Source organism: Penicillium samsonianum (assembly GCF_028829775.1).
Source record: "Penicillium samsonianum strain IBT 33392 chromosome Unknown utg000004l_segment0_segment0, whole genome shotgun sequence".
Classification (NCBI taxonomy): Eukaryota; Fungi; Ascomycota; class Eurotiomycetes; order Eurotiales; family Aspergillaceae; genus Penicillium; species Penicillium samsonianum.
Window position 1 is genome coordinate 1,071,621 of NW_026643262.1, and position 19,084 is coordinate 1,090,704.

At 50.9% G+C, this 19,084-nt stretch overlaps 9 protein-coding genes across 9 annotated transcripts; 5 read left to right on the forward strand and 4 right to left on the reverse strand.

The window, feature by feature from the left end:
* Positions 1–338: 338 nt before the first annotated feature.
* On the forward strand, positions 339–2,951 carry N7471_007317 (Sad1/UNC domain protein; the record flags this gene model as incomplete). The annotated part of the gene is made up of 1 exon (XM_057280036.1): positions 339–2,951. One exon carries the CDS (start codon positions 339–341, stop codon positions 2,949–2,951), a length of 2,613 nt encoding a protein of 870 aa, XP_057134296.1.
* A 458-nt stretch (positions 2,952–3,409) lies between these two features.
* On the forward strand, positions 3,410–3,853 carry N7471_007318 (Spo12 family protein; the record flags this gene model as incomplete). Its single annotated transcript, XM_057280037.1, has 3 exons — positions 3,410–3,558; positions 3,620–3,709; positions 3,766–3,853. 3 exons carry the CDS (start codon positions 3,410–3,412, stop codon positions 3,851–3,853), a joined length of 327 nt encoding a protein of 108 aa, XP_057134297.1.
* Positions 3,854–4,735: 882 nt separating this feature from the next.
* On the forward strand, positions 4,736–6,499 carry N7471_007319 (uncharacterized protein). The gene is made up of 4 exons (XM_057280038.1): positions 4,736–4,885; positions 4,983–5,228; positions 5,330–5,542; positions 5,611–6,499. Exons 1-4 carry the CDS (start codon positions 4,811–4,813, stop codon positions 6,415–6,417), a joined length of 1,341 nt encoding a protein of 446 aa, XP_057134298.1. The 5' UTR covers positions 4,736–4,810; the 3' UTR covers positions 6,418–6,499.
* A 354-nt stretch (positions 6,500–6,853) lies between these two features.
* On the reverse strand, positions 6,854–8,884 carry N7471_007320 (ribosome biogenesis GTPase LSG1; the record flags this gene model as incomplete). The annotated part of the gene is made up of 1 exon (XM_057280039.1): positions 6,854–8,884. One exon carries the CDS (start codon positions 8,882–8,884, stop codon positions 6,854–6,856), a length of 2,031 nt encoding a protein of 676 aa, XP_057134299.1.
* Positions 8,885–9,481: 597 nt separating this feature from the next.
* On the forward strand, positions 9,482–11,040 carry N7471_007321 (ribosome biogenesis protein LTV1; the record flags this gene model as incomplete). The annotated part of the gene is made up of 2 exons (XM_057280040.1): positions 9,482–9,501; positions 9,552–11,040. The coding sequence occupies 2 exons, from the start codon at positions 9,482–9,484 to the stop codon at positions 11,038–11,040; spliced, it is 1,509 nt and encodes a 502-aa protein (XP_057134300.1).
* A 165-nt stretch (positions 11,041–11,205) lies between these two features.
* N7471_007322 (HAD family hydrolase) lies at positions 11,206–11,931 on the reverse strand (the record flags this gene model as incomplete). Its single annotated transcript, XM_057280041.1, has 1 exon — positions 11,206–11,931. The coding sequence occupies one exon, from the start codon at positions 11,929–11,931 to the stop codon at positions 11,206–11,208; it is 726 nt and encodes a 241-aa protein (XP_057134301.1).
* A 222-nt stretch (positions 11,932–12,153) lies between these two features.
* On the reverse strand, positions 12,154–13,907 carry N7471_007323 (CDP-diacylglycerol--glycerol-3-phosphate 3-phosphatidyltransferase; the record flags this gene model as incomplete). Its single annotated transcript, XM_057280042.1, has 4 exons — positions 12,154–12,975; positions 13,037–13,157; positions 13,208–13,560; positions 13,620–13,907. 4 exons carry the CDS (start codon positions 13,905–13,907, stop codon positions 12,154–12,156), a joined length of 1,584 nt encoding a protein of 527 aa, XP_057134302.1.
* Positions 13,908–14,008: 101 nt separating this feature from the next.
* On the forward strand, positions 14,009–14,807 carry N7471_007324 (complex I NDUFA12 subunit family protein; the record flags this gene model as incomplete). The annotated part of the gene is made up of 7 exons (XM_057280043.1): positions 14,009–14,059; positions 14,116–14,136; positions 14,221–14,227; positions 14,288–14,365; positions 14,424–14,487; positions 14,556–14,693; positions 14,759–14,807. 7 exons carry the CDS (start codon positions 14,009–14,011, stop codon positions 14,805–14,807), a joined length of 408 nt encoding a protein of 135 aa, XP_057134303.1.
* Positions 14,808–14,993: 186 nt separating this feature from the next.
* Positions 14,994–18,868, reverse strand: N7471_007325 (uncharacterized protein). Its single transcript, XM_057280044.1, has 5 exons — positions 18,810–18,868; positions 18,588–18,711; positions 18,208–18,534; positions 17,533–18,149; positions 14,994–17,477 (listed from the first exon to the last, which is right to left on the reverse strand). Exons 1-5 carry the CDS (start codon positions 18,813–18,815, stop codon positions 15,108–15,110), a joined length of 3,444 nt encoding a protein of 1,147 aa, XP_057134304.1. The 5' UTR covers positions 18,816–18,868; the 3' UTR covers positions 14,994–15,107.
* Between the last annotated feature and the right edge of the window lie 216 nt (positions 18,869–19,084).

Here is a 19,084-nt window from a genome sequence, read left to right on the forward strand (position 1 = left end):
AGTTGTATCTATCTAGTCTTATATTATTGAGTCATGAACGTTTGCTGTGTACTAGTCCTGCAGCTCCCCTGAAAGGCGGTCAGAGCCAACCCGCCAAGATGCCACTGGTCCACTTGCACCTGCCATTTGTTCCACTCGATCCATTTCTTTCTGGAGACCGCCATTTGTCGACAAGCTCGGGTTTGCTTAATCGCAATCTCTCGCATAGTGAAATACGAGAAACTCCCCGACTGTTCTTATCCCCAGCCACGATGCGCATCGCACGCAGGTCGAATTCATAGCTTGAACTCACCGAGGGAGCTATACAAGTGCGACTATCTGATCATAAAACCGACAGCATGTTGACTGCGGGCCGGTCATTGACTTCCTGGATATACCGTGCCTCGATCCTTTTGGCTCTCTGCCACAGCGCGCTCTCCAATGCGACCGCCCAGCCACCCCCGAACGGGGCGCAGGCTGGTCTCCCCACGACACCAGTAACAACATGTCCGGCCAAGAGTACCTGGCAGACGGAGGCGGAGCTCTTCTACCTGCCCCCGTGCCTGGAGACGCGCTGGGGACCCGGTCGCGATATTTACCTTGCTTCGGTATCACCCGATTCAAGTGCGGTAGCCAACGATTCGGTCGTTAATCCATCTGCTGTCTCGAGCGGGACGCCAGAAGAGACGGTAAGAACGACCTCCGACCAGAACGCAGAACAAGACCAAGATACAGACTCGCTATTGGACGGTGCTAGTTTCCTCTCATTTGAGGACTGGAAGAAGCAGAACCTAGCAAAGGTCGGGCAATCAGCCGAGAATGTTGGAGGGAGCAGACGTGCCGCGGCAGCTGGAAAGGAAGACCGTCGACAGCCGACAGGAATCAATAATGCTTTGGATTCGCTGGGCGACGATTCCGAGATCGAGTTGGACTTTGGTGGATTCGGCGCTGAGACGCCCGAGGCTAGTCCTACCGCTTGGGGCTCGCATATTCCGTCGCGTGAGGCCGGACAGGCGGGGAACGCGGATAGAGGAGGCAATGTGGATGTACACGCTCAGGATGCGCTTCAGAGAGATGCGTCGCGCCGTAAGGATGCTGGCACTACTTGCAAGGAGCGGTTCAACTATGCGTCCTTTGACTGCGCGGCTACGGTGCTGAAGACGAATCCTGAGTGCAAGGGTTCGTCTTCTGTGCTCATTGAGAATAAAGATAGCTATATGCTCAATGAGTGTCGCGCTCAGAACAAATTTCTTATCCTGGAACTGTGCGATGATATTCTGGTTGATACGGTTGTTCTTGCAAACTATGAGTTCTTCAGCTCCATCTTCCACACATTCCGGGTTAGTGTCTCGGATCGGTATCCCGCGAAACCGGACCAGTGGAAAGAACTTGGGGTCTATGAGGCACGCAACACTCGTGAGGTGCAAGCTTTCGCAGTAGAGAACTCGCTTATTTGGGCTCGATACCTTCGAGTTGAGTTCCTCACGCACTATGGGCATGAGTTCTTCTGCCCTGTCAGCTTAATTCGGGTGCATGGTACCACCATGATGGAAGAGTACAAGCATGGCGAGGGCTCTGAACGCGCTGAGGTTGAGGAGTTGGAGGCCAGTGAAGCTGATCAGCTTCCCGAAGATCTGGAGACCAAGCCTGTCGAGGCGCCGGCCGAGAAATTAATTACTGTGGTGGAACCTAGCCTTACAGTTGAGGAGGCATGTCCAAACCCTCTACTAGAGGCTGTATCGCCTTTTGCGAAATACAATGATGGAGACATATGCGGCATTAATGATGGGCCGCCTGTTACGACTCCGTCGACGTCAGCCACAACGGATCAGATCAATCCACCACCGAAACAGAACTCTACTGCTGCAGCCGGAAGCAGTCCCTCCGCGACCAATGCCGGACCATCCGCGCCCCCGAAAGCTGATGATACCCGAAAGCAGGGTGAGCCTGCAAAAAATGTCGTGATTGCTCCGGATGCCTCAAGCGTGTCTTCGGAGCCTGCTCAGCAGAACGCCACATCCGAGACCACAGGGAAAGCCACCACCAATCCCAAAGAGGAGCAGAACATTCCTCCACCAGAGTCGATGAGACCTACAAACACTCAACCGCCATCTGCAAACCCCACGACTCAAGAATCCTTCTTCAAATCTGTCCACAAGCGGCTCCAGATGCTTGAGTCGAACTCAACCCTGTCTCTTCTCTATATTGAGGAACAGTCTCGCATCTTGCGCGATGCGTTCAACAAGGTTGAGAAGCGGCAGCTAGCAAAGACGTCCACTTTCCTTGAAAACCTCAATGTAACAGTTCTCAACGAATTAAAAGAATTCCGCGAGCAGTACGACCACGTCTGGAAGTCTGTTGCTCTTGAATTTGAGCACCAGCGGATGCAGTACCACCAAGAAGTCCACTCCCTCAGCAGCCAGCTCGGTGTCCTTGCAGACGAACTAGTCTTCCAAAAGAGAGTCACCGTGATCCAGAGCATCATGGTCCTCTGCTGCTTCGCCCTCGTCCTGTTCTCACGGGGGTCGGGAAACAACTATATGGAGTTCCCAGCCGTTCAAAGAATGGTCGCTCGGTCTTACAGTCTGCGCTCTTCATCTCCAATTTTTGCCTCTCCATCGGCTAGCCCGGGATCGACACGCCCAACTTCGTCCTCATACCGTGAGAACAGTGGCCATCGCAGAAATCTTTCTGACTCATCCGACCAAGATAGCGCTAGTCCGACCGCGGCTTATGCCCCGCCGACTCCTACGTCTTCTTCTTCTTCTCCAACGGAACAAGATGTTGAGGAGACAAACAAGGTGGAAGAACCTGTCTCTCCCGAGTCTATGTCTGTGCCTACTCTGGCGACACCACAACCCCGTTCTCAGAGTACGCCGCCTGTATTGAATGGGCGCCCTATTGACCTGGATATGGCTACACCAGATGACGTCGACCTGGGTACCGATAATCCACGGTCGCCTGAGCTGTGATCCTTCCTTTGATGGCTATAATGGCTGTAGCCATACTTTATGACCCACCTGCATTCTGATCTTTATTTACTAGCGCTTTGCATCTGTACACTGTACTTTGTACCCTATTGCGTGTATGTTTGGACGACGATATGATTCCCACTGGTCTAATTTTATGTTTATTATTTTATTTACTATTGTGATTACTGTCATTAGAGTTATTTGCATTCTTTTGACCAAAACTCAGAGATCCATAAATAAAAGCCTGTAATAGTAACAATCTCCAAGTTGTTCCTTTAAGGGGAATATGTTGTGGCGTCATACTTTGTTGCCCAGCCAACAATCACAGCCCCAACACACACGTTTTTCATCTTATCCGATTTGTTTTTGTTAACCTTCTTCTCTCTCAATCCTCCGAACGCAATACTGCACATCAATACACTCCTACACATCCCTTCAAATTCCTACACATCCACAAAATGGACGCAACCACACAAGCTCAGCCTCTGGCCGACCGCTCAACCAACACCCACCTCACCAGCAGCGACAAGACCGATCTGAAGGGTTCAGATCTCTCATCAATGGACTACCACCGCCAGGTGTTGCAGGGCAAAGTAACGGGCGAGGAGTGAGTATTCTCAAATCTTCTTTTCAGTTATATGATACAGGGAACTAACCTATCATAACAGACAACCAACCTCTTACGTCTCACCCTCAGACGATATCATGAGTCCCTGTACAAAGAAGTTGAGCGATATCAAGGGCAAGCGGTTTAAGAAGTATGTGATATCCCTTGGAGTTGATACAATTTGGACTCAAAGCTAATCAACTGCAGTGCCGGCAAGCCCCAGTCGCTGTTCGCTAAGCTCGGCAAGAAGAGCTACGAGCAATCTTCAGCCGAGCAGGGCCGAACTGAGAACTAAAAAGATCCAGGTCTTTTGAGAAGCTTTGGCTTTTTTTTATTCTTTTCTTTTTCCCTTCACAGACTCTGGTTCTATGGTCTTTCCTTCAATCTCTTTTACTCGGCGCCGGTCGCTGTGTCGGATGCATTGAGGAAAGGCAGATTTGAGATCTTGGATATGACCAGGTCTTGAGTTGGAATTCTTCTTCTATATGTTTTTCTTTTTCTTTTGTGTGATGACCTGCAATGCCTTTGTTTTTTTTTTGTGTGTACGGGGTATGGGATGGATGGAACTGTAATGGGATATCTCATGGAGCACATTGGAATCAATGCAACCTTTTTTTGGGCTTTGATATTATATTTTGATGTAGCTGCATGTGTAAAATGTGTGATTCAGGCTGACACCCTTGATGCTTCCTCGGTCTACCTAGGTACTCTATAAACAGACCTCGGATGTTGAAATTGCCATTTTGGGAAAGAGTATGTAGAAGGAGCAGGGCTACGGTGGCTACAACGGTAGCTAATAGCTGCCTTTCTGACTCCTTACTTTAATTTTCCCTTTTTTGTATCTCCTGTTGAAATGACTGTAGCTGTCTTTTCTTTTTCTTGTTAATATCTTGCCATGGCCAGCTTTTAGTTAGATCTAGTAGCCAGTTATGGAAAGATTAAACAATGATTATTAGCAATAGTCTTAGTCCTATACATACATATGTAGTTTCCAAAAGAGATATCTGTATAAGATACATAAGTTCTCGGAGATCTGGCCGATTTACCTGAATATGGTGAGATATCAACAAAAACATCTCCAAGTCGTCCGGTTAGTCGCTGACCTCGGGAGCCGAGGCACCTGGACAAAATCCGTCGGCTTCTCCACCTTCTCCGCAATTCTGGATGGGCTGACCTCCTCTCTTGATATTTCCTTTATATTCAGTTGATTCTGCTTATATTTTGCATCAATTAATCATTCTTTACATCCAAAATGACCGCCTCTTCTCGTATTCCCCCCATTGCCCAGCCGTTCGTCAGCGAACAGGCCAAGCGGACCCTTGATTTGGTAATTCATTCCCAATACCCTACCTCTTACAGGACAGGAACCACCAAGAACCTACTTGTTTGGTTTATTTTAATACCCAGTGCTAACATGACTTCAGGTCGAGGAATTCGTTGAAAGAGACTGCATCCCCGCCGATACCGTCTTTGCGGCCCAGCTCGGCGAAGGCGAGAAGCGATGGACCACCACCCCCGCCGTCTTGGAGGGCTTGAAGGAGAAGGCCAAGAAGCTCGGTCTGTGGAACATGTTCCTGCCTAAGAACCACTTCAGTCAGGGCGCTGGATTCTCAAACTTGGAGTACGGATTAATGGCCGAGTTGCTCGGCAAGAGCAAGGTTGCCTCAGAGGTGGGTTATTCTGTTCTTTGTCTGCCGCATTGTTTTACTCGCTGGGGAGATCTTCCAAATTGATTTGAATGATCACTGACAATTTTTTTTATTATCACCAGGCTACCAACAATGCTGCCCCAGATACCGGCAACATGGAGGTGTTCGCCAAGTACGGTAATGACGCACAAAAGAAGGAGTGGCTTGCACCCCTGCTGGAGGGCAAGATCCGCTCTGCTTTCCTGATGACCGAGCCCGACGTCGCGTCTAGCGATGCGACAAATATTGAGCTTGACATCCGCCGGGAGGGTAATGAATACGTGCTGAATGGCTCGGTGTGTACCTCTTCAATTCCCACAAAACCACTTCATATCCTAAACAACTTCTAACAACCAAACTACAGAAATGGTGGTCCTCCGGCGCCGGCGATCCCCGCTGCGCAGTTTACCTGGTAATGGGCAAGACCGACCCCACCAACCCAGACACCTACAAGCAGCAGTCCGTTATACTCGTCCCAGCCGGGCTCCCAGGCATCACAGTGCACCGCATGTTGACAGTATACGGATACGACGACGCACCGCACGGCCACGGCCACATCACATTCAAGGACGTGCGTGTGCCCGCAGCAAACATGGTCCTCGGCGAAGGCCGCGGCTTCGAGATCATTCAGGGCCGTCTCGGACCCGGTCGCATCCACCACGCCATGCGGGCCATTGGCGCCTCTGAGCGCGCGCTCGAGTGGCTGATTGCCCGTGTCAACGACGAGCGCAAAATGACCTTCGGCAAGCCTTTAGTCGCGCACGGCGTCATCCTCGAGTGGATTGCCAAGTCGCGCATTGAGGTCGATGCTGCCCGCTTCGTTGTCTTGAACGCTGCTATCAAGATCGATCAGGGTGATGCTAAGAGCGCCCTGAAGGAGATCGCTCAGGCTAAGGTGCTGGTTCCCCAGACTGCGCTTACTATCATTGATCGTGCCATCCAGGCTTATGGTGCTGCCGGTGTCTGCCAGGATACCCCGCTTGCGTACCTGTGGGCTGGTATTCGTACTCTGCGCATTGCCGATGGTCCTGATGAGGTTCACTTGCAGCAGCTCGGTAAGCGCGAGAACAAGTCTCGCAAGGATGAGGTTACTGCTAAGTTGAACTGGCAGCGTGAGGAGGCTGATCGCTTGCTTGCTGCTTCTGGGTTCAAGCCTAAGAGCCATCTTTGAGATTATTGAAAAATATAGTTTACGATATAGTCTGCTGCTTGCTTCGGCTGAATAAGAATGCACGAACATTGTTCCGTTTTTACTTGCCTGTGGTATTAAAGTCTATGTTGGACGCGTTGGTCTTACGATGGACGAGAAGCGACACAATAATCAAGTGAATGAATGACTGGTATAAATCGTTATTCAACTCGTAAAAACCCAACGCCAAAAAGATGGTTCCTCAACAAACATGAGCATGAACATGGACATAAAAATTCAATCCCGACATGATATGAAAATCCCATATGTCGAATCACGTATCAATTCATTCACCCCCAAGCCCCATGGGCCCAAGGGTGATACCTCGTAGACCAGAGGGAGAGCGGTACGATCTCCCTCGACTCGCCTGCGAGCGCAAGCAACAATGCAACAAAGGAAATATAAAGAAAATCACTTTTTAGTAGTCGTCATCCTCAGGGTTGTTGCGCTTGCCCTTGGCCAGGCGCTTGTTTGCCTTGAAGTGCTTCTTCGTGCTGGTGTTGCCTTTCACCTCAGAGACATCCACGCCACGCTCAAGAGCAACCATCATGCGCTCCTTCCGGCCTGTTGGCGCCTTGCGCATCTCCTGACCTTGCTGGGTGTACCGAGACTGGAAGGGGAGAGTCAGACGGCCGGCAGAGGGGCCAGTTTCTGAGCCGAAAAAGCCCGTATCAAGGTTGCGGGAGGTGCGACCGAGCTCCGGCTCGACAGACAGCTTGGCTGGTTCAGAGGGGTTCTCCAAGTCGACTTCACCGGCGGGCTCTGCAGTGACCTCTTCTACTGCGGTATGCTTTCCGATCTTGGCTTGTGTGAGCTGAGCTCGGCGTCTTTCTGGAAGATGGGCGAGATCGTATAGCTCGCTGTTGAACTCAGCGGTGTCGAATGGAGTTTCATCCTCGGCAACTGGGGGAGGGTTGACCCAGAGAAGTTTGCCGTTGACATAGTCCTTCAGGACGTAACGTGCAGCGCGGGACTCGTCGGGCTGACCAATACCCTGAGTGGAGAAACCACGGGCGCGGGCATAGGCACGCAGAATCTCGCTGGCAGTGGGGATGCCAGTGCCGCCCTCCTCGACGGGACGCATTCTGAGCTTCACACCGTATACCTGCTCGATGAAATGCTTGGGGATACGCTTGGCGACAATACCGGCGGGACCGGTGAACTCACGCTGCTGATCGATGGGCAGCACACCATTGACGACCAACTCGGCCTTAGTGGTGGCGAAGTTGGGGAACACGAGACCGGGACAATCGCACAGCATAATCTCGGGCGAGAGGTAGAGAGTCTGGAAATGCTTGGTCTTACCGGGTGTGGCAGAGACAGAGACCTTCTTCGCACCAAGAAGGGCGTTGATGGTACTGGACTTACCCACGTTGGGGTAACCGACCAGACCAATTGTGGTCTTACGCTTGGTCTCGCCAGATTCGTCATCTTGCGGTAGTGACTCTGGGGAGTTGGCCAGGAAAAGCTCTTCCAGTTCGTCGGTGTCCAGAATGTGTGGCCCAAGCGAGCGCTCAGGATCGGCGAGCTTAGCCCTTTCTTCCTCCAGTGTATCCTCCTTGTTGTATCCATCGTCTTCATTGGCATGCATGTCGATCTTTTGCGCCGACTGGGCAAGTTCAGCATCGGAGTCATCTTCTTGCTCCTCCTGCAAAGCGAGGGCCTCGTTCTTCTCTTTAGCGAGGTGAGCAGAGAAGAAACGGAAGTTGATGTTGTTCTTCTCAAAGTACGCAGCCCAGGCTTCTCTTTGCTTCAGACTCAACATATCCGCCTTGTTGACCAACAGCAAGTTCTGCTTTCGAGGATCAATCTCCTTGACGTAACTCTCCAGATCCTCTGAACGGAACTGCAATGGGTTTCGCGCATCGACAATCTGCACGATAAGATCGGACCGCTCAATAACACGCCACAACTGGCGCCAGACCTCCAAGTTGCGCTCGAATGGGGTCATCAGCAGATCGTGGTTCTCAATCAGCTCGGCCAGCCCTCGTCGCCAGTCCAACAGACTTTGCTTCTCCATCGTTTCTAGTTCATTTCGAGTCGTGGACTGGTCCCACTTGGGTCGTCGGGGAACAGTTAGGCGGTCCTTGTTCTTCTGGTGCTTAATGAAAGCCTTCTTCTCTTCGGTGGGGGTGAGAAGGAAGGGGTTCTTCTGATCGGAGTGGATGATTTTGACGTTGTTGATTTTTTCAGCGGTAAAGTCGGTTCCGGCCAGTTCAGCGGTACTCAGGAATTCGTCGAGCGCTGCCTGCTCAGTGATACTGCGCATCTTGACCCATGAGTCCTGCTTTGCCTCGTTGGTGACGTAGGTTTCACCATTGACACCTGTGCGCTGGATGGCATTGTTGTGAGAGACCTTCTTCTGAGCGGATGCTTTGCCCTTTCCGAACCGATCGTTCATGAGACTGGCACCCAGTCCCACGGATTTCTTGGATTTAGCCAAAACCATGATGGCGATGACTTTGGATTCCCTGAAATTGAAAAAAGTTGTAGGAAGTAAAAAATCAAGTCGAGAGGCACTACCCCCACCTGAAAAAGGGAATTTTGGATTATTCAGACGGATAAGATAACGCTGACTCAGCCCCCTCTATCCGATGGGCCCGCTCCCCAGAGCCATCCAGGTAAGTATATGGCCATGTTTTTGGTGCCTTTTTGCAGTTTAAATTGTTCTATTCGTACTATATGGTGTAAATTATAAGAATATATAGTAACTAAAGCCATATATAAGTGACAATATGGTCTATAACTAGGGCATGGTCTAATATGTGACATAGTAGTACTATTGATGCGGGCCTCCTTCAAGCGCCGAGCCCAATGAATACCCAAGTCTCCAAGCGAAGTTGCACAATGAGTGAAATCAAAATTAAACGAAATAGAGTGGAACTTGAAAAGAAACCCCCATTAAACATCGTATACTCCGTACAGTTCAAAGATTCTGAGGACCCCGGAGAACGAGGGGCGATAAGCTACACGTGACCCTATCAATCCCACTTTTTCCCTTTTTTTCCTGCGATACCAAAAAACTGACCAAAACCAACATTGAAAGATGCCGCCCAAACAGTGGATGTATGTATCGCACGAGGATCATTATAGCGTCAAAGCTAATATGCACATAGTGACAAGAAGAACGCGAGCAAGTTCCAGCTCTTTCACCGGTCTCAAAATGACCCGTTGATCCACGATACCAGTGCGGACGACCGTTTCCTGTACCAGGTCGGAGGCCCCGCGCCTGCGCCCGTATCGTCTTCCGCATCGAACACCTCGAAGAAGACATTGCCAAATTTGTCTGACCTCCAGTCCGAATACGGCGACAGTGCTCGCAAAAATGAGGGCGAGGCTGCCAACTACGGCGTCTATTACGATGACTCCAGCTACGATTACATGCAGCATCTCCGCGAGCTGGGAAGCGGCAGCGGAGATGCGTACTTCGTGGAAGCCAAGGCTGAGAAGGCTAAGGGCAGGGCTGGTCGAGGGATGAAGCTGGAAGATGCGCTGCGACAGGTCTCGCTCGTGGATAAAGATACCTATGATCAGGGCGCCTCGGTTGCTCCCAGTCTTTATGGTTCGCAATATGGCGATATGCGCTCAACTGCTTCGTCCTTTATCCGCAAGCCAACTTATCAGGACCAGCAAAACGTCCCAGACGCAATTGCTGGATTCAAGCCTGACATGGACCCGCGGCTGCGAGAGGCGTTGGAGGCGCTGGAGGACGAAGCCTTCGTGGAGGAGGGCGACGCTGACGGAATCTTTGGCGAATTAACAGCCAATGCGGAGGAAATAGATGAGGGCGACTGGGAGGATTCTCTGTTCGACCACGATGTTGAGGATGATGGATGGGAGTCGGATGCTACGGAGAAAGCGCCCGTGCAGCCAGACAGCACTGACGCTCATCTCTCAATGGATGATGAGCCATCAGAAGGGCCTGTCAAGCCACCAATGGACCCCGGCGAGATGCCTGAACATGATATGCCGGCTCCCGATATGCAGCCCACTGACCAGAGTTGGATGAGCGAGTTCGCCAAGTTCAAGAAAGATGCTAAGGCTGGCAACGCTCCTGTACCGGCTGCACCTACAATCGCAGAATCGCAAACGATGGCATCGACCGCCTTCACTGCTGGCGGAACACCAATTCGCCGGAAGAAGCGCAAGGGTGCTCTGACCAACCCATCTGCGTACTCAATGACGTCGTCCGCTCTGGCTCGTACTGCCGGCCACCGTCTCCTCGATGACCGATTTGACAAGGTTGAGCAGCTCTACTCTCTTGACGAGGAGGACGAATACGATGACAGCATGTCCATGATCAGCGGAATGACAGGTGCAACCGGCATGACGGGCATATCCACTGCATCATCCCAGGCCCCCAGTCTGATCGATGGTAACGGTGAAGCCGTGCACAGCCGCAGCACCTTCAACAACGTCATGGACGACTTCCTCTCCAGCTGGGACCCCAATACTAGTGGACAGGCGAAGCGACACGGCGCCAAGCACAAGCGTGGTAGGAACGGTAACGAGGCCATTGGCATCAGAATGCTCGACGAGGTGCGATCCGGTCTCGGCCCAGCTCGTCTCCAAGCCGAGAAGGGCAAAGTCCCTGGAAGAGCTTAGATGAAGATTTGCACTGCATATGAGACGATGGGAACCCCCAGTCATGACATGGCGTTTGGCTTTTTATTACTTATTTTATTACGGCATTCCTGTGCGTTAGGGTTGATATCTCTTGATGGCTAGACCAAAAGTTATGTTTATGTCTCGATGCTCTGTTGTATATCCTTACTCTCCATGGACGAGTACCTTTTCTACAACAGCCCACGAATCCACTCGTAATGCACTGACATCGTACAAGCGAGACTGCTGTTTTTCATCATAAAGAACAGCCAGGATCCCCTCCTCCCGCGCAGCCTGAACATCGCGAATCCCATTATCACCGAAGTATACAATATCTTCAGCGGCGATACCATATTTCTCCAGCACAACACCAAACAGCCCATCAACCTTAGACTTGCCGACCTCGTTAGTCGTCACAAGGACATCGACGTAAGACCGTATGCCGAGTTCCTGGACCGTCCACTCCTGCGCATCCGCTGGGCCCTCAGTGATGACGATGGTTTTCTTTCCCAGCCCTCGCAAAGTCTGCAAAAGATGCAATGCACCCGGCTTGAGAGTCAGGTTCTCGCGTAGAGAGTCTCGATATACCTCTAACAGATGACCCAGCAGAGAGTCATCAATGAGCCCGTGCGCCTGTAGAAGACGCTCAAACCGTTCGCGCCGATACTCGCTTGAGGTCTTGCCATCCGTGAAGGCATTTGCGGTTGCACTGCGCAGGATATCTTGGTATGTGTTCTTGAGGATATCAACGCTAGTCTTGTTGTTTGAGGCGTGTATTGTTTCGAAGACGCGGACCGAGGCATTGGCCGAGGCTCTTCGGAATTCGTGGAGCGTGTCATCTAGATCGAAGCCGAACCAGGACTTTGAAGCGACAATTTCTTGGATAGACATGGAGGTATTTCAGGCTGTGGCTATTCTGAGATGATTTTGGTGTAATCGAAATAGGAGGGATTCATATAAAAACTTCCATGGTTGATGTAGTGTATGACTCAGATGAGATATTCTTGGATGGTGTGATAGCCTCAGCCATCACATCAATCTATACTCTAGTATATTACAGGTTTGCTATTATTTCCAAAGGATACATATTTATACAAAAGACCAAGAAGAGAATTAGAAGGCGCCGCCAACCTTCTCTACAATCCACATGGAAAGTCTCACATTCCATCCGACTCGCCTTTCCGTTCGCATCAGGTCATCTCTCGAGACAGGGGTGGCATCTTTCTGAAGCCGCTCCGTCTCTTCACCTAGCTTCTGCTTGAGGTCAGGATCGTTTGTCACGACCACCGCACCGGACTCAAGATCTAGGCTGTAGCTGCGCTTTGTGAAGTTGCTGCTACCGACGAAAGTGAGGCTGGGGTGTTCCTCGCGCGGCAGTGTAATCCACAGACCTTTGGCATGGTAGGTCCATCCGCCTGGCGTGCCAACGGTGCCCTTGCGCCACTCCTTCAGTTGGACGGAGTCGGTGGCGTGTGCATCAGCGACGCGATCAAGGAAGCGGGCAGAGAGATGTGTGTATGCGGCTGGAAGCATTCCTGAGATTCCAGAGGAGCCAAAGAATCCATTTGCCCACGGCGAGGCCGTCAAAACGGTACCCTTTGTGGTGGTAGGAGTCTTCGAGGCGGTGGTTGTACTGGAAATTAGGAGGGAGGAAAGGACAGGGTGCATGTTGAAGTAACCTGCTGTGAAGAGCCAGCGAGCACCGGCAAAGACTGATGAGCTTGACAAGAGATGGAGAATGGTTGTCACGGCAGGGTATTCGGTAGATGTGTCATCGGGTTGCATGAGAGAAGTAAACTGCGATACAGGGTATACATAGGTTTGACTTGATGAGGAGGGAAGTGCAGGTTTGTTGTCAGAAGCCTGAATGAGCGGGCTCAAGAACGTCGAAGAATATGCAATAAACTTCTGAGGATCGTCAAGGGGGAGAGAGAGCTTTGTTTGTGGCAGGCCAGTCCAAAATATAGCTGGATTTGTTTTGAGGGTCCGGCAGCACCTGGAAGCTCAGACTGCAGATTGCATGGTGGATTCCAGCGTAATATTCGGTCAGCACCTTGGAGTCGAACACATGGTATCGATCTAGGCGGCTGGTGAAGTATTCCTCTGATAGGTTTGCTCTGCAAATATATTAATATCCCATATTTGTACCAGTCCGCAGATAACATACCCCGATAGAATGATCTCGTCGTCTATCCCGTACAGCTTCATGTGCTGCAAGCCCCAGCCCTCGTTGATGCGGGAAGGAACCCACTTCTTTCTTAGACCCGTCAAATTGGGAGTATGGAACATCCGAATCTCGACTCGTTCAGGTCCGAACTCTTCAACCAATGAACAAAGGAGTGATGCGCATGAAGCATTCGGCGTCTCCCGTGTGCCGCGCAGAGCGTCTGTGAGAATAGAAACTTTGAGATCCGGATTACCGCGGAGAGCCTGGCTCAAGGTGTCGATAAGATCGTGTTCTGTCTTGCCGATGTACAATGTAGAGAGGTAAATGCGCCGCCGGGCATTGCGAATTTTATTCTGCGGAATTGGGAGTTAGTTCCAAATTATTTCAAGGAGACAAACATGACAGAACACACCTTCAATGTAGAGTAGAAATTGGCCGGAGAGTCAATGATATGAATCTGAGACGCAGGCACCTCGAATCGGGGAGCAATGCGATCTAGCTCCGCGGTGATTCCTGCTAGAGGTGAAAGAGCGGATGCTGCAGTCGTGGCTCCTGTACCGGTATGCGCAGAAAATTGGCGCGCACACAGTCTCCGACGTGCGACTGGGCGACGCCCAGCGCAACGAAGCGTTTGCCCTCCAACGCGACCGAACATGTCTGAATATCCAAGGTCGAGGGTTTTCTGAATCGGGATATCCATGGTAGAGCAGAGTGCAAACAATGCAAACACACCGCCCTCCTGCAACCTCAAATCGCCAATCTCTCGCGTCCCATTCGCTCTAGCACAATATACCAGCAAATATGTCGACTATTGTGAGGACGCTGCGCAACCTTCGCCGGGTCGGCTTCAAGGTTCGTATAATTGCGATATTCTCTACAGAAACTCGGTTGCTAACACACTTGTACAGGATGCCGCCCACCAGATGCAGGTAGGTTACGGACGCTTCCCCCGGAACAGCAGGTCCATTGAACGATCTCAAGACTAACCTATGTCCCTGTTCGCTGCGATATAGAATATTGGTACGTTGTCACTCTATTGATGTCTGCCCAGCAGTTGACTAACAATACCCGCTTCTACAGGTGATACCAAGGCCGGAACTCTGATCGGAATGGACCGCTTCGGAAACAAATACTTCGAGAACCTGGAGGAGTTGCCTCGTAAGAAGACTGTTCCGCTCATACTTTCGCATTGTTCTAATGGTACTTCCCCGTTTAGTCCGAACACGATGGGTCGACTACAAGGAGGCCGAATACGACGCATCCCACATTGAGCCTGGCTGGTAAGCGCTTCTCTCGAGACACTAGGTCAACAATGGACCTGCGATGATGTGGAACTAACCCTATTAAGGCACGCCTGGATCTCCTACCTCGTTGATGGGCCCCCGCACGCCGACAAGGTCATGCAGTCCGGTTTCCGTCCCTGGGAGCTGTCCGACCACCGCGCCAACCCAACTCTGAGCCGCGCTGCATTCAAGACTTACTCCACGTACGTGCAATGTTCCTGTGTGCGCTATTTCGGCCTTTCCCGTGTATCGACTAATGCCACTCTAGCACCCGGCCCAAGATCACTGCCTGGACTCCCACCGCTGCTCCGCGGTAGATTTATTTGCAGTAGCAGAATCAATCCACTTGCCTTGCTGTTCAGCTGATCCCGTTCTTCCTTTTTAGCCCATTGACACCTCATTTGTTGATTTGGGAACTGTATATAAAGTCGTTTTGCCAGTAGTGCTTATTTTTTTACGAAGAAAGTCCGTTTTCAAAAATTGCACTTCAATGAAAATTGTAGTAATAATGATAGTCCTCATGGTATAAACAAGATATCTCGTTGAAAAAAAAAAATCCGTTCCTACAGGGGGGCAAATGAGGTAGATACAAGAAGATACAGGATTTTGTTGCCTTATTAGAGAACATAGACACCGGAGCCGATATTGGACCAGTGCCGAATTGGCCGTCGATCCTCCAGTTCAATGCACCACCAAAGCACTTCTTTCAGTTTTTCGACCTGCTCACCAGCCTCATATGCTCTCGACAACGCATACCATGCCTCGGAGTTGTCCCAGGAGCTTCCCAGCTTTGTCAACGCCGAAAGAAGCCCATAGGCGCGATCGCGGGCCGCGAGACGGTGCAGTTGCTTAGGCTCCACATCTTGTGCAGATAGAGGAGCCTCCTCGGGACCCGCATTCTGGGTCACACTTGATACCTTGACATCGTCGGTCGAGATGGCCTTCGCGGACTTGGGCTTGGGGGTTTCTGACAGCAATGACAGACGCGAGGCGTTAAGATCTACGTCAGCATTCAATGGCTCTGGGGACAATTTCTGGTCCCAAATGTCCAAGAGAAGATTGGCAAGTCCAATAGTTGCCGTTGGGTGGTCCTGGTAGCGCAGCAGCGCGTCCTCAAAGTGTCTGATTGCTTGATGGGGGCTCGATCGAGCCTGGGATAAGAGACCTTGTTCAGCGTAGACATCAGCCCAGAGCTCCTCAGAGCTCTTTGAAGAACCCCAGCCGCGCTTGTTAAAAGATCGAGCTGAGGATTCATGTGATGCAACAAGTGCTTCCACTCGCGCGGCTTGTTTCGAAGCTTCTTCGCAAGCTTCACGGGCATCGTCGAACAGAGACGCTCGGCGATAAAGACCAGCAATAACAAGCCAGATTTTGACGAGAAGACCTAAGGCGTGCTTCTGGGATTGAACTAAAGAAAACTTCGTGACAGCGCTTGTCGGAGAGTCGAAACGGTCACCGATTGGGAGTCGGATATCCTGCTTAGGGGGTTGTTCCCCATGTCCGGCGGGAGGAGCTTCTTGTTTATAGTTCATGTTGTGTGCCATCGCCGGCAGTGGCTGTTTGCCTTTGGTAGTATGGATCGCGGACTCTGGTGATGTATTGCCAGAAAATGCAATGCCGACCAATTCTGCGGAAGTTTCACCTCCATTAGGAAGCGGGGGCTCTTCAACACGCGGCCTCTCGCTTTTATGAAAGCTTGAACTTCGCTTTTTCAATTTCCTGGAGTCTGCCCTCCCAATCGTTGGCGGTCTTCCCTGTCGGCTGTGAGGATCTTCATCCGTGACTTGGATTGACGGGGCATCCGTCACATGACCATTGGGAATAGCCGGAGTGGGTGGAATGATGGCATCAGGACCATTACTCTGATCAGCACGGCGATCTGGTAACTGAGTCGTTCTGTTTCGGCCGAAAATGCTTCCACGGATGCTTTTGGTAGTTCCGGCAGAGCTCTTTGGTGGTACTAGGTGGTCTGCCTTGGCTTTAGTCTCCCCAGCCTCGAGGTTCAGGTCCTGGAAAAGAGTGCCAAAAAGACTCAATAATTGTGTGCTGTGGTTGACAGCAGCTTCGGGCCCTTCCAGGAGCTCGATGAACGCAAGCTGTGTAATGCGGGTTTGGACGATGCGTTCTTTTTCTCTACCTTGCAATCTGCTGACAATCTGGCGCTGGTTGGGGTTTTGCGAATGCCTCGATGAACGCCGTTCGCGATGACCCTTCGAGAATAATTCTCTGGGAAACTGCTCGAATGCAGCCTCGCATGAACGCCCAGCAATCTCGAACTCTTGCTTCGCACTCAGAAGCAGCGCAAGCAGATGCCACAAAGATACCAAGTCACGTTCTTTGGAAAGATCATCAGATACCGCAGTAGACAAGCTGTTTGGCGTCAGAGCTGACTTGACATAGTCAATTGCAGTGTCTAAATCTCTGTTCTCAGCCAAGACAAGGCCTAGGGTATAAAGTGAGGAATAGCTTGTGCTACTTCCCAATTCTGGAGCAAGACTCTTTTCGAGGTATTGAATCGCATCAGCTCTAATCTCATCGCGTGATTCATTCACAGGAGTCCAGCTTGCCCAGCAGGCAAGTCCAACGCCGATGGCTCGGTAGGAGGAGGCCAGCACGGAGGGGGGGATGTTTGGCAAGTTAGTAGTGTTGCCATTGACCTGACCGTTTGTAGGAGGCGTATTGTGCTTGTCGATATACTCTCTTATCATTTCAGTCAGATCTCGGGCTTTCTCTGCCTCTTCGAACGAGCCAACACAGCTCAATAATGTGACTCCTTCAGAGAGCGTCTGCAGCAATACTTCATCCTTTTCCAGCTCCCCGGACTCGGCAGACTTCTCTGCCCTTTCTTTGGCTGCAGTGACAATCTCGATGTAGGAATCGAGCGCCTTCACAGCGAGGTCAAAGTCTGCCAAAGCAGAATGAACATGGAAGAGACGCCGGAGTACCAAATGAGAGTGATAGGTCTTTGTCGCTGCCCGGTACAGAATCTAGGACACTAAGTGTTAGTACATGTTATTTGATGAGATCTGTTGTTGGACTCACCTCTAAAACATTACGACCAACCGCATTCTGGCCTCCCTCGCCGAGGTCCGAATCCTGCCACTCGGGACCACACAAGACTTGCCAGTTACTGACCACCTGCTCCACCCATTCCTCGACTTGCGAGTTCTGCGAGCTGGCTGTAGGAAACATGACTCCAGAGAGAAGATTGCGTTCGTAGATAGTCTCTACGCGGCGCAATTCATTGCAAAGCTGTGGGCGGTCCGGTCCATCATTGGGGCCTGTGTATATAAGCCCGCCCTGTAGAACTGCTGTGAGAAACCTGTAATAAGCAGTCCATACCAAAGCTCGCGGAGCCGGGCCGAAGGAATCCACGTTCGATGGGTTGTTAGCAGTGACCCCCTGTTTCACGGCAGGATGAGCCGCCCACAACCTGAGCATTTGCAAGGCAATATCTGCATGCCTAGGATCTGAATAGGGTGTATGCTTGGTCGCTTCATCACTAGCCAAAAGAGCACCATTTCCCAGAAGTGACTCGGACCAGCTCAGGAATTGCGGGGTGGTGATTGAGGTTAATTTACCGCCGCGTAGCCACGGAACTAGAGATGCAAATGTCTCCAGTGTCTCATTAATGTCTGCAGCGGTAGATTGTGCGGTAGCTGGCTTTTTGTCAGATCCAGAACTGGCTACATCCGGAAGTAAACAAAGTAAACATACCCTTGATGTAGCATCCCTTCACTAAACAGACCTCGGTCCATGAAGTAGGTTGCTCTCCTCCACTGGCCAAGCTATCAAGTGTTGCCGCAAAATCCTTAGGGAGACGCGCTGCCGAAAGTCCAGGTTCGTTCAAAGCCCAATGTATCCACCCCAGGCAGACCTGCGCTTGCAATAATTCTTGTGGTGATCCGTCATTATTCTCAATTGTCATCAACAGGGCCGGGATCAGCTCGACGAGATTGGGCGAGGAAGAAGACGAGTCGCCGGAGGACTTTTGTTGAAGATACACAATCACACGCGATTCCGCTGTTGCGGTCTGTATCAGGCCTAGAGACAGCCCGGTTAGGTTGAGATCAATAAACTAGGGGCCAGTGGCGTACAAGTCTTTTGTGGTGCGTGTTTTGTGACTTTCCGAATCAACTCGGGGATCTCATCCCATTTGCCCTGACTCCGCGCCTGGTCCAAGGCCGCGATGTAGCCCTGCCCCTTCTCGGCATTGCCTCCCTGGTTCGCACGTGTCAACATAAATACTGGGTGGTATCAATGATTTAGAAGAAATATAAACCAGCAAATATTGAAGGAGACACAAGATGGACACTTACTGCCATGGTTCAGGAGAGTTGTGAATGATATAAAAAGGGAGAAGAGCAATCAAGCTTCGCCAACATCCCGAGGTCGTCAAGTGTGAAGCCTGTTGTTGATCGTCCAGGGATGGAGAGCGATTACGTACGTGACGGTAATTTAACCTTGGATACCGACAGTTTATGTTGGTCCGAGCTTTTTGATGAAAAAAAAGTTATCGATAAGACTTTCACCTTTTGTCTGCACTAATTTTTCTATTAATTGGACTGATTTTTGAGTCAAGACCTGTTATATA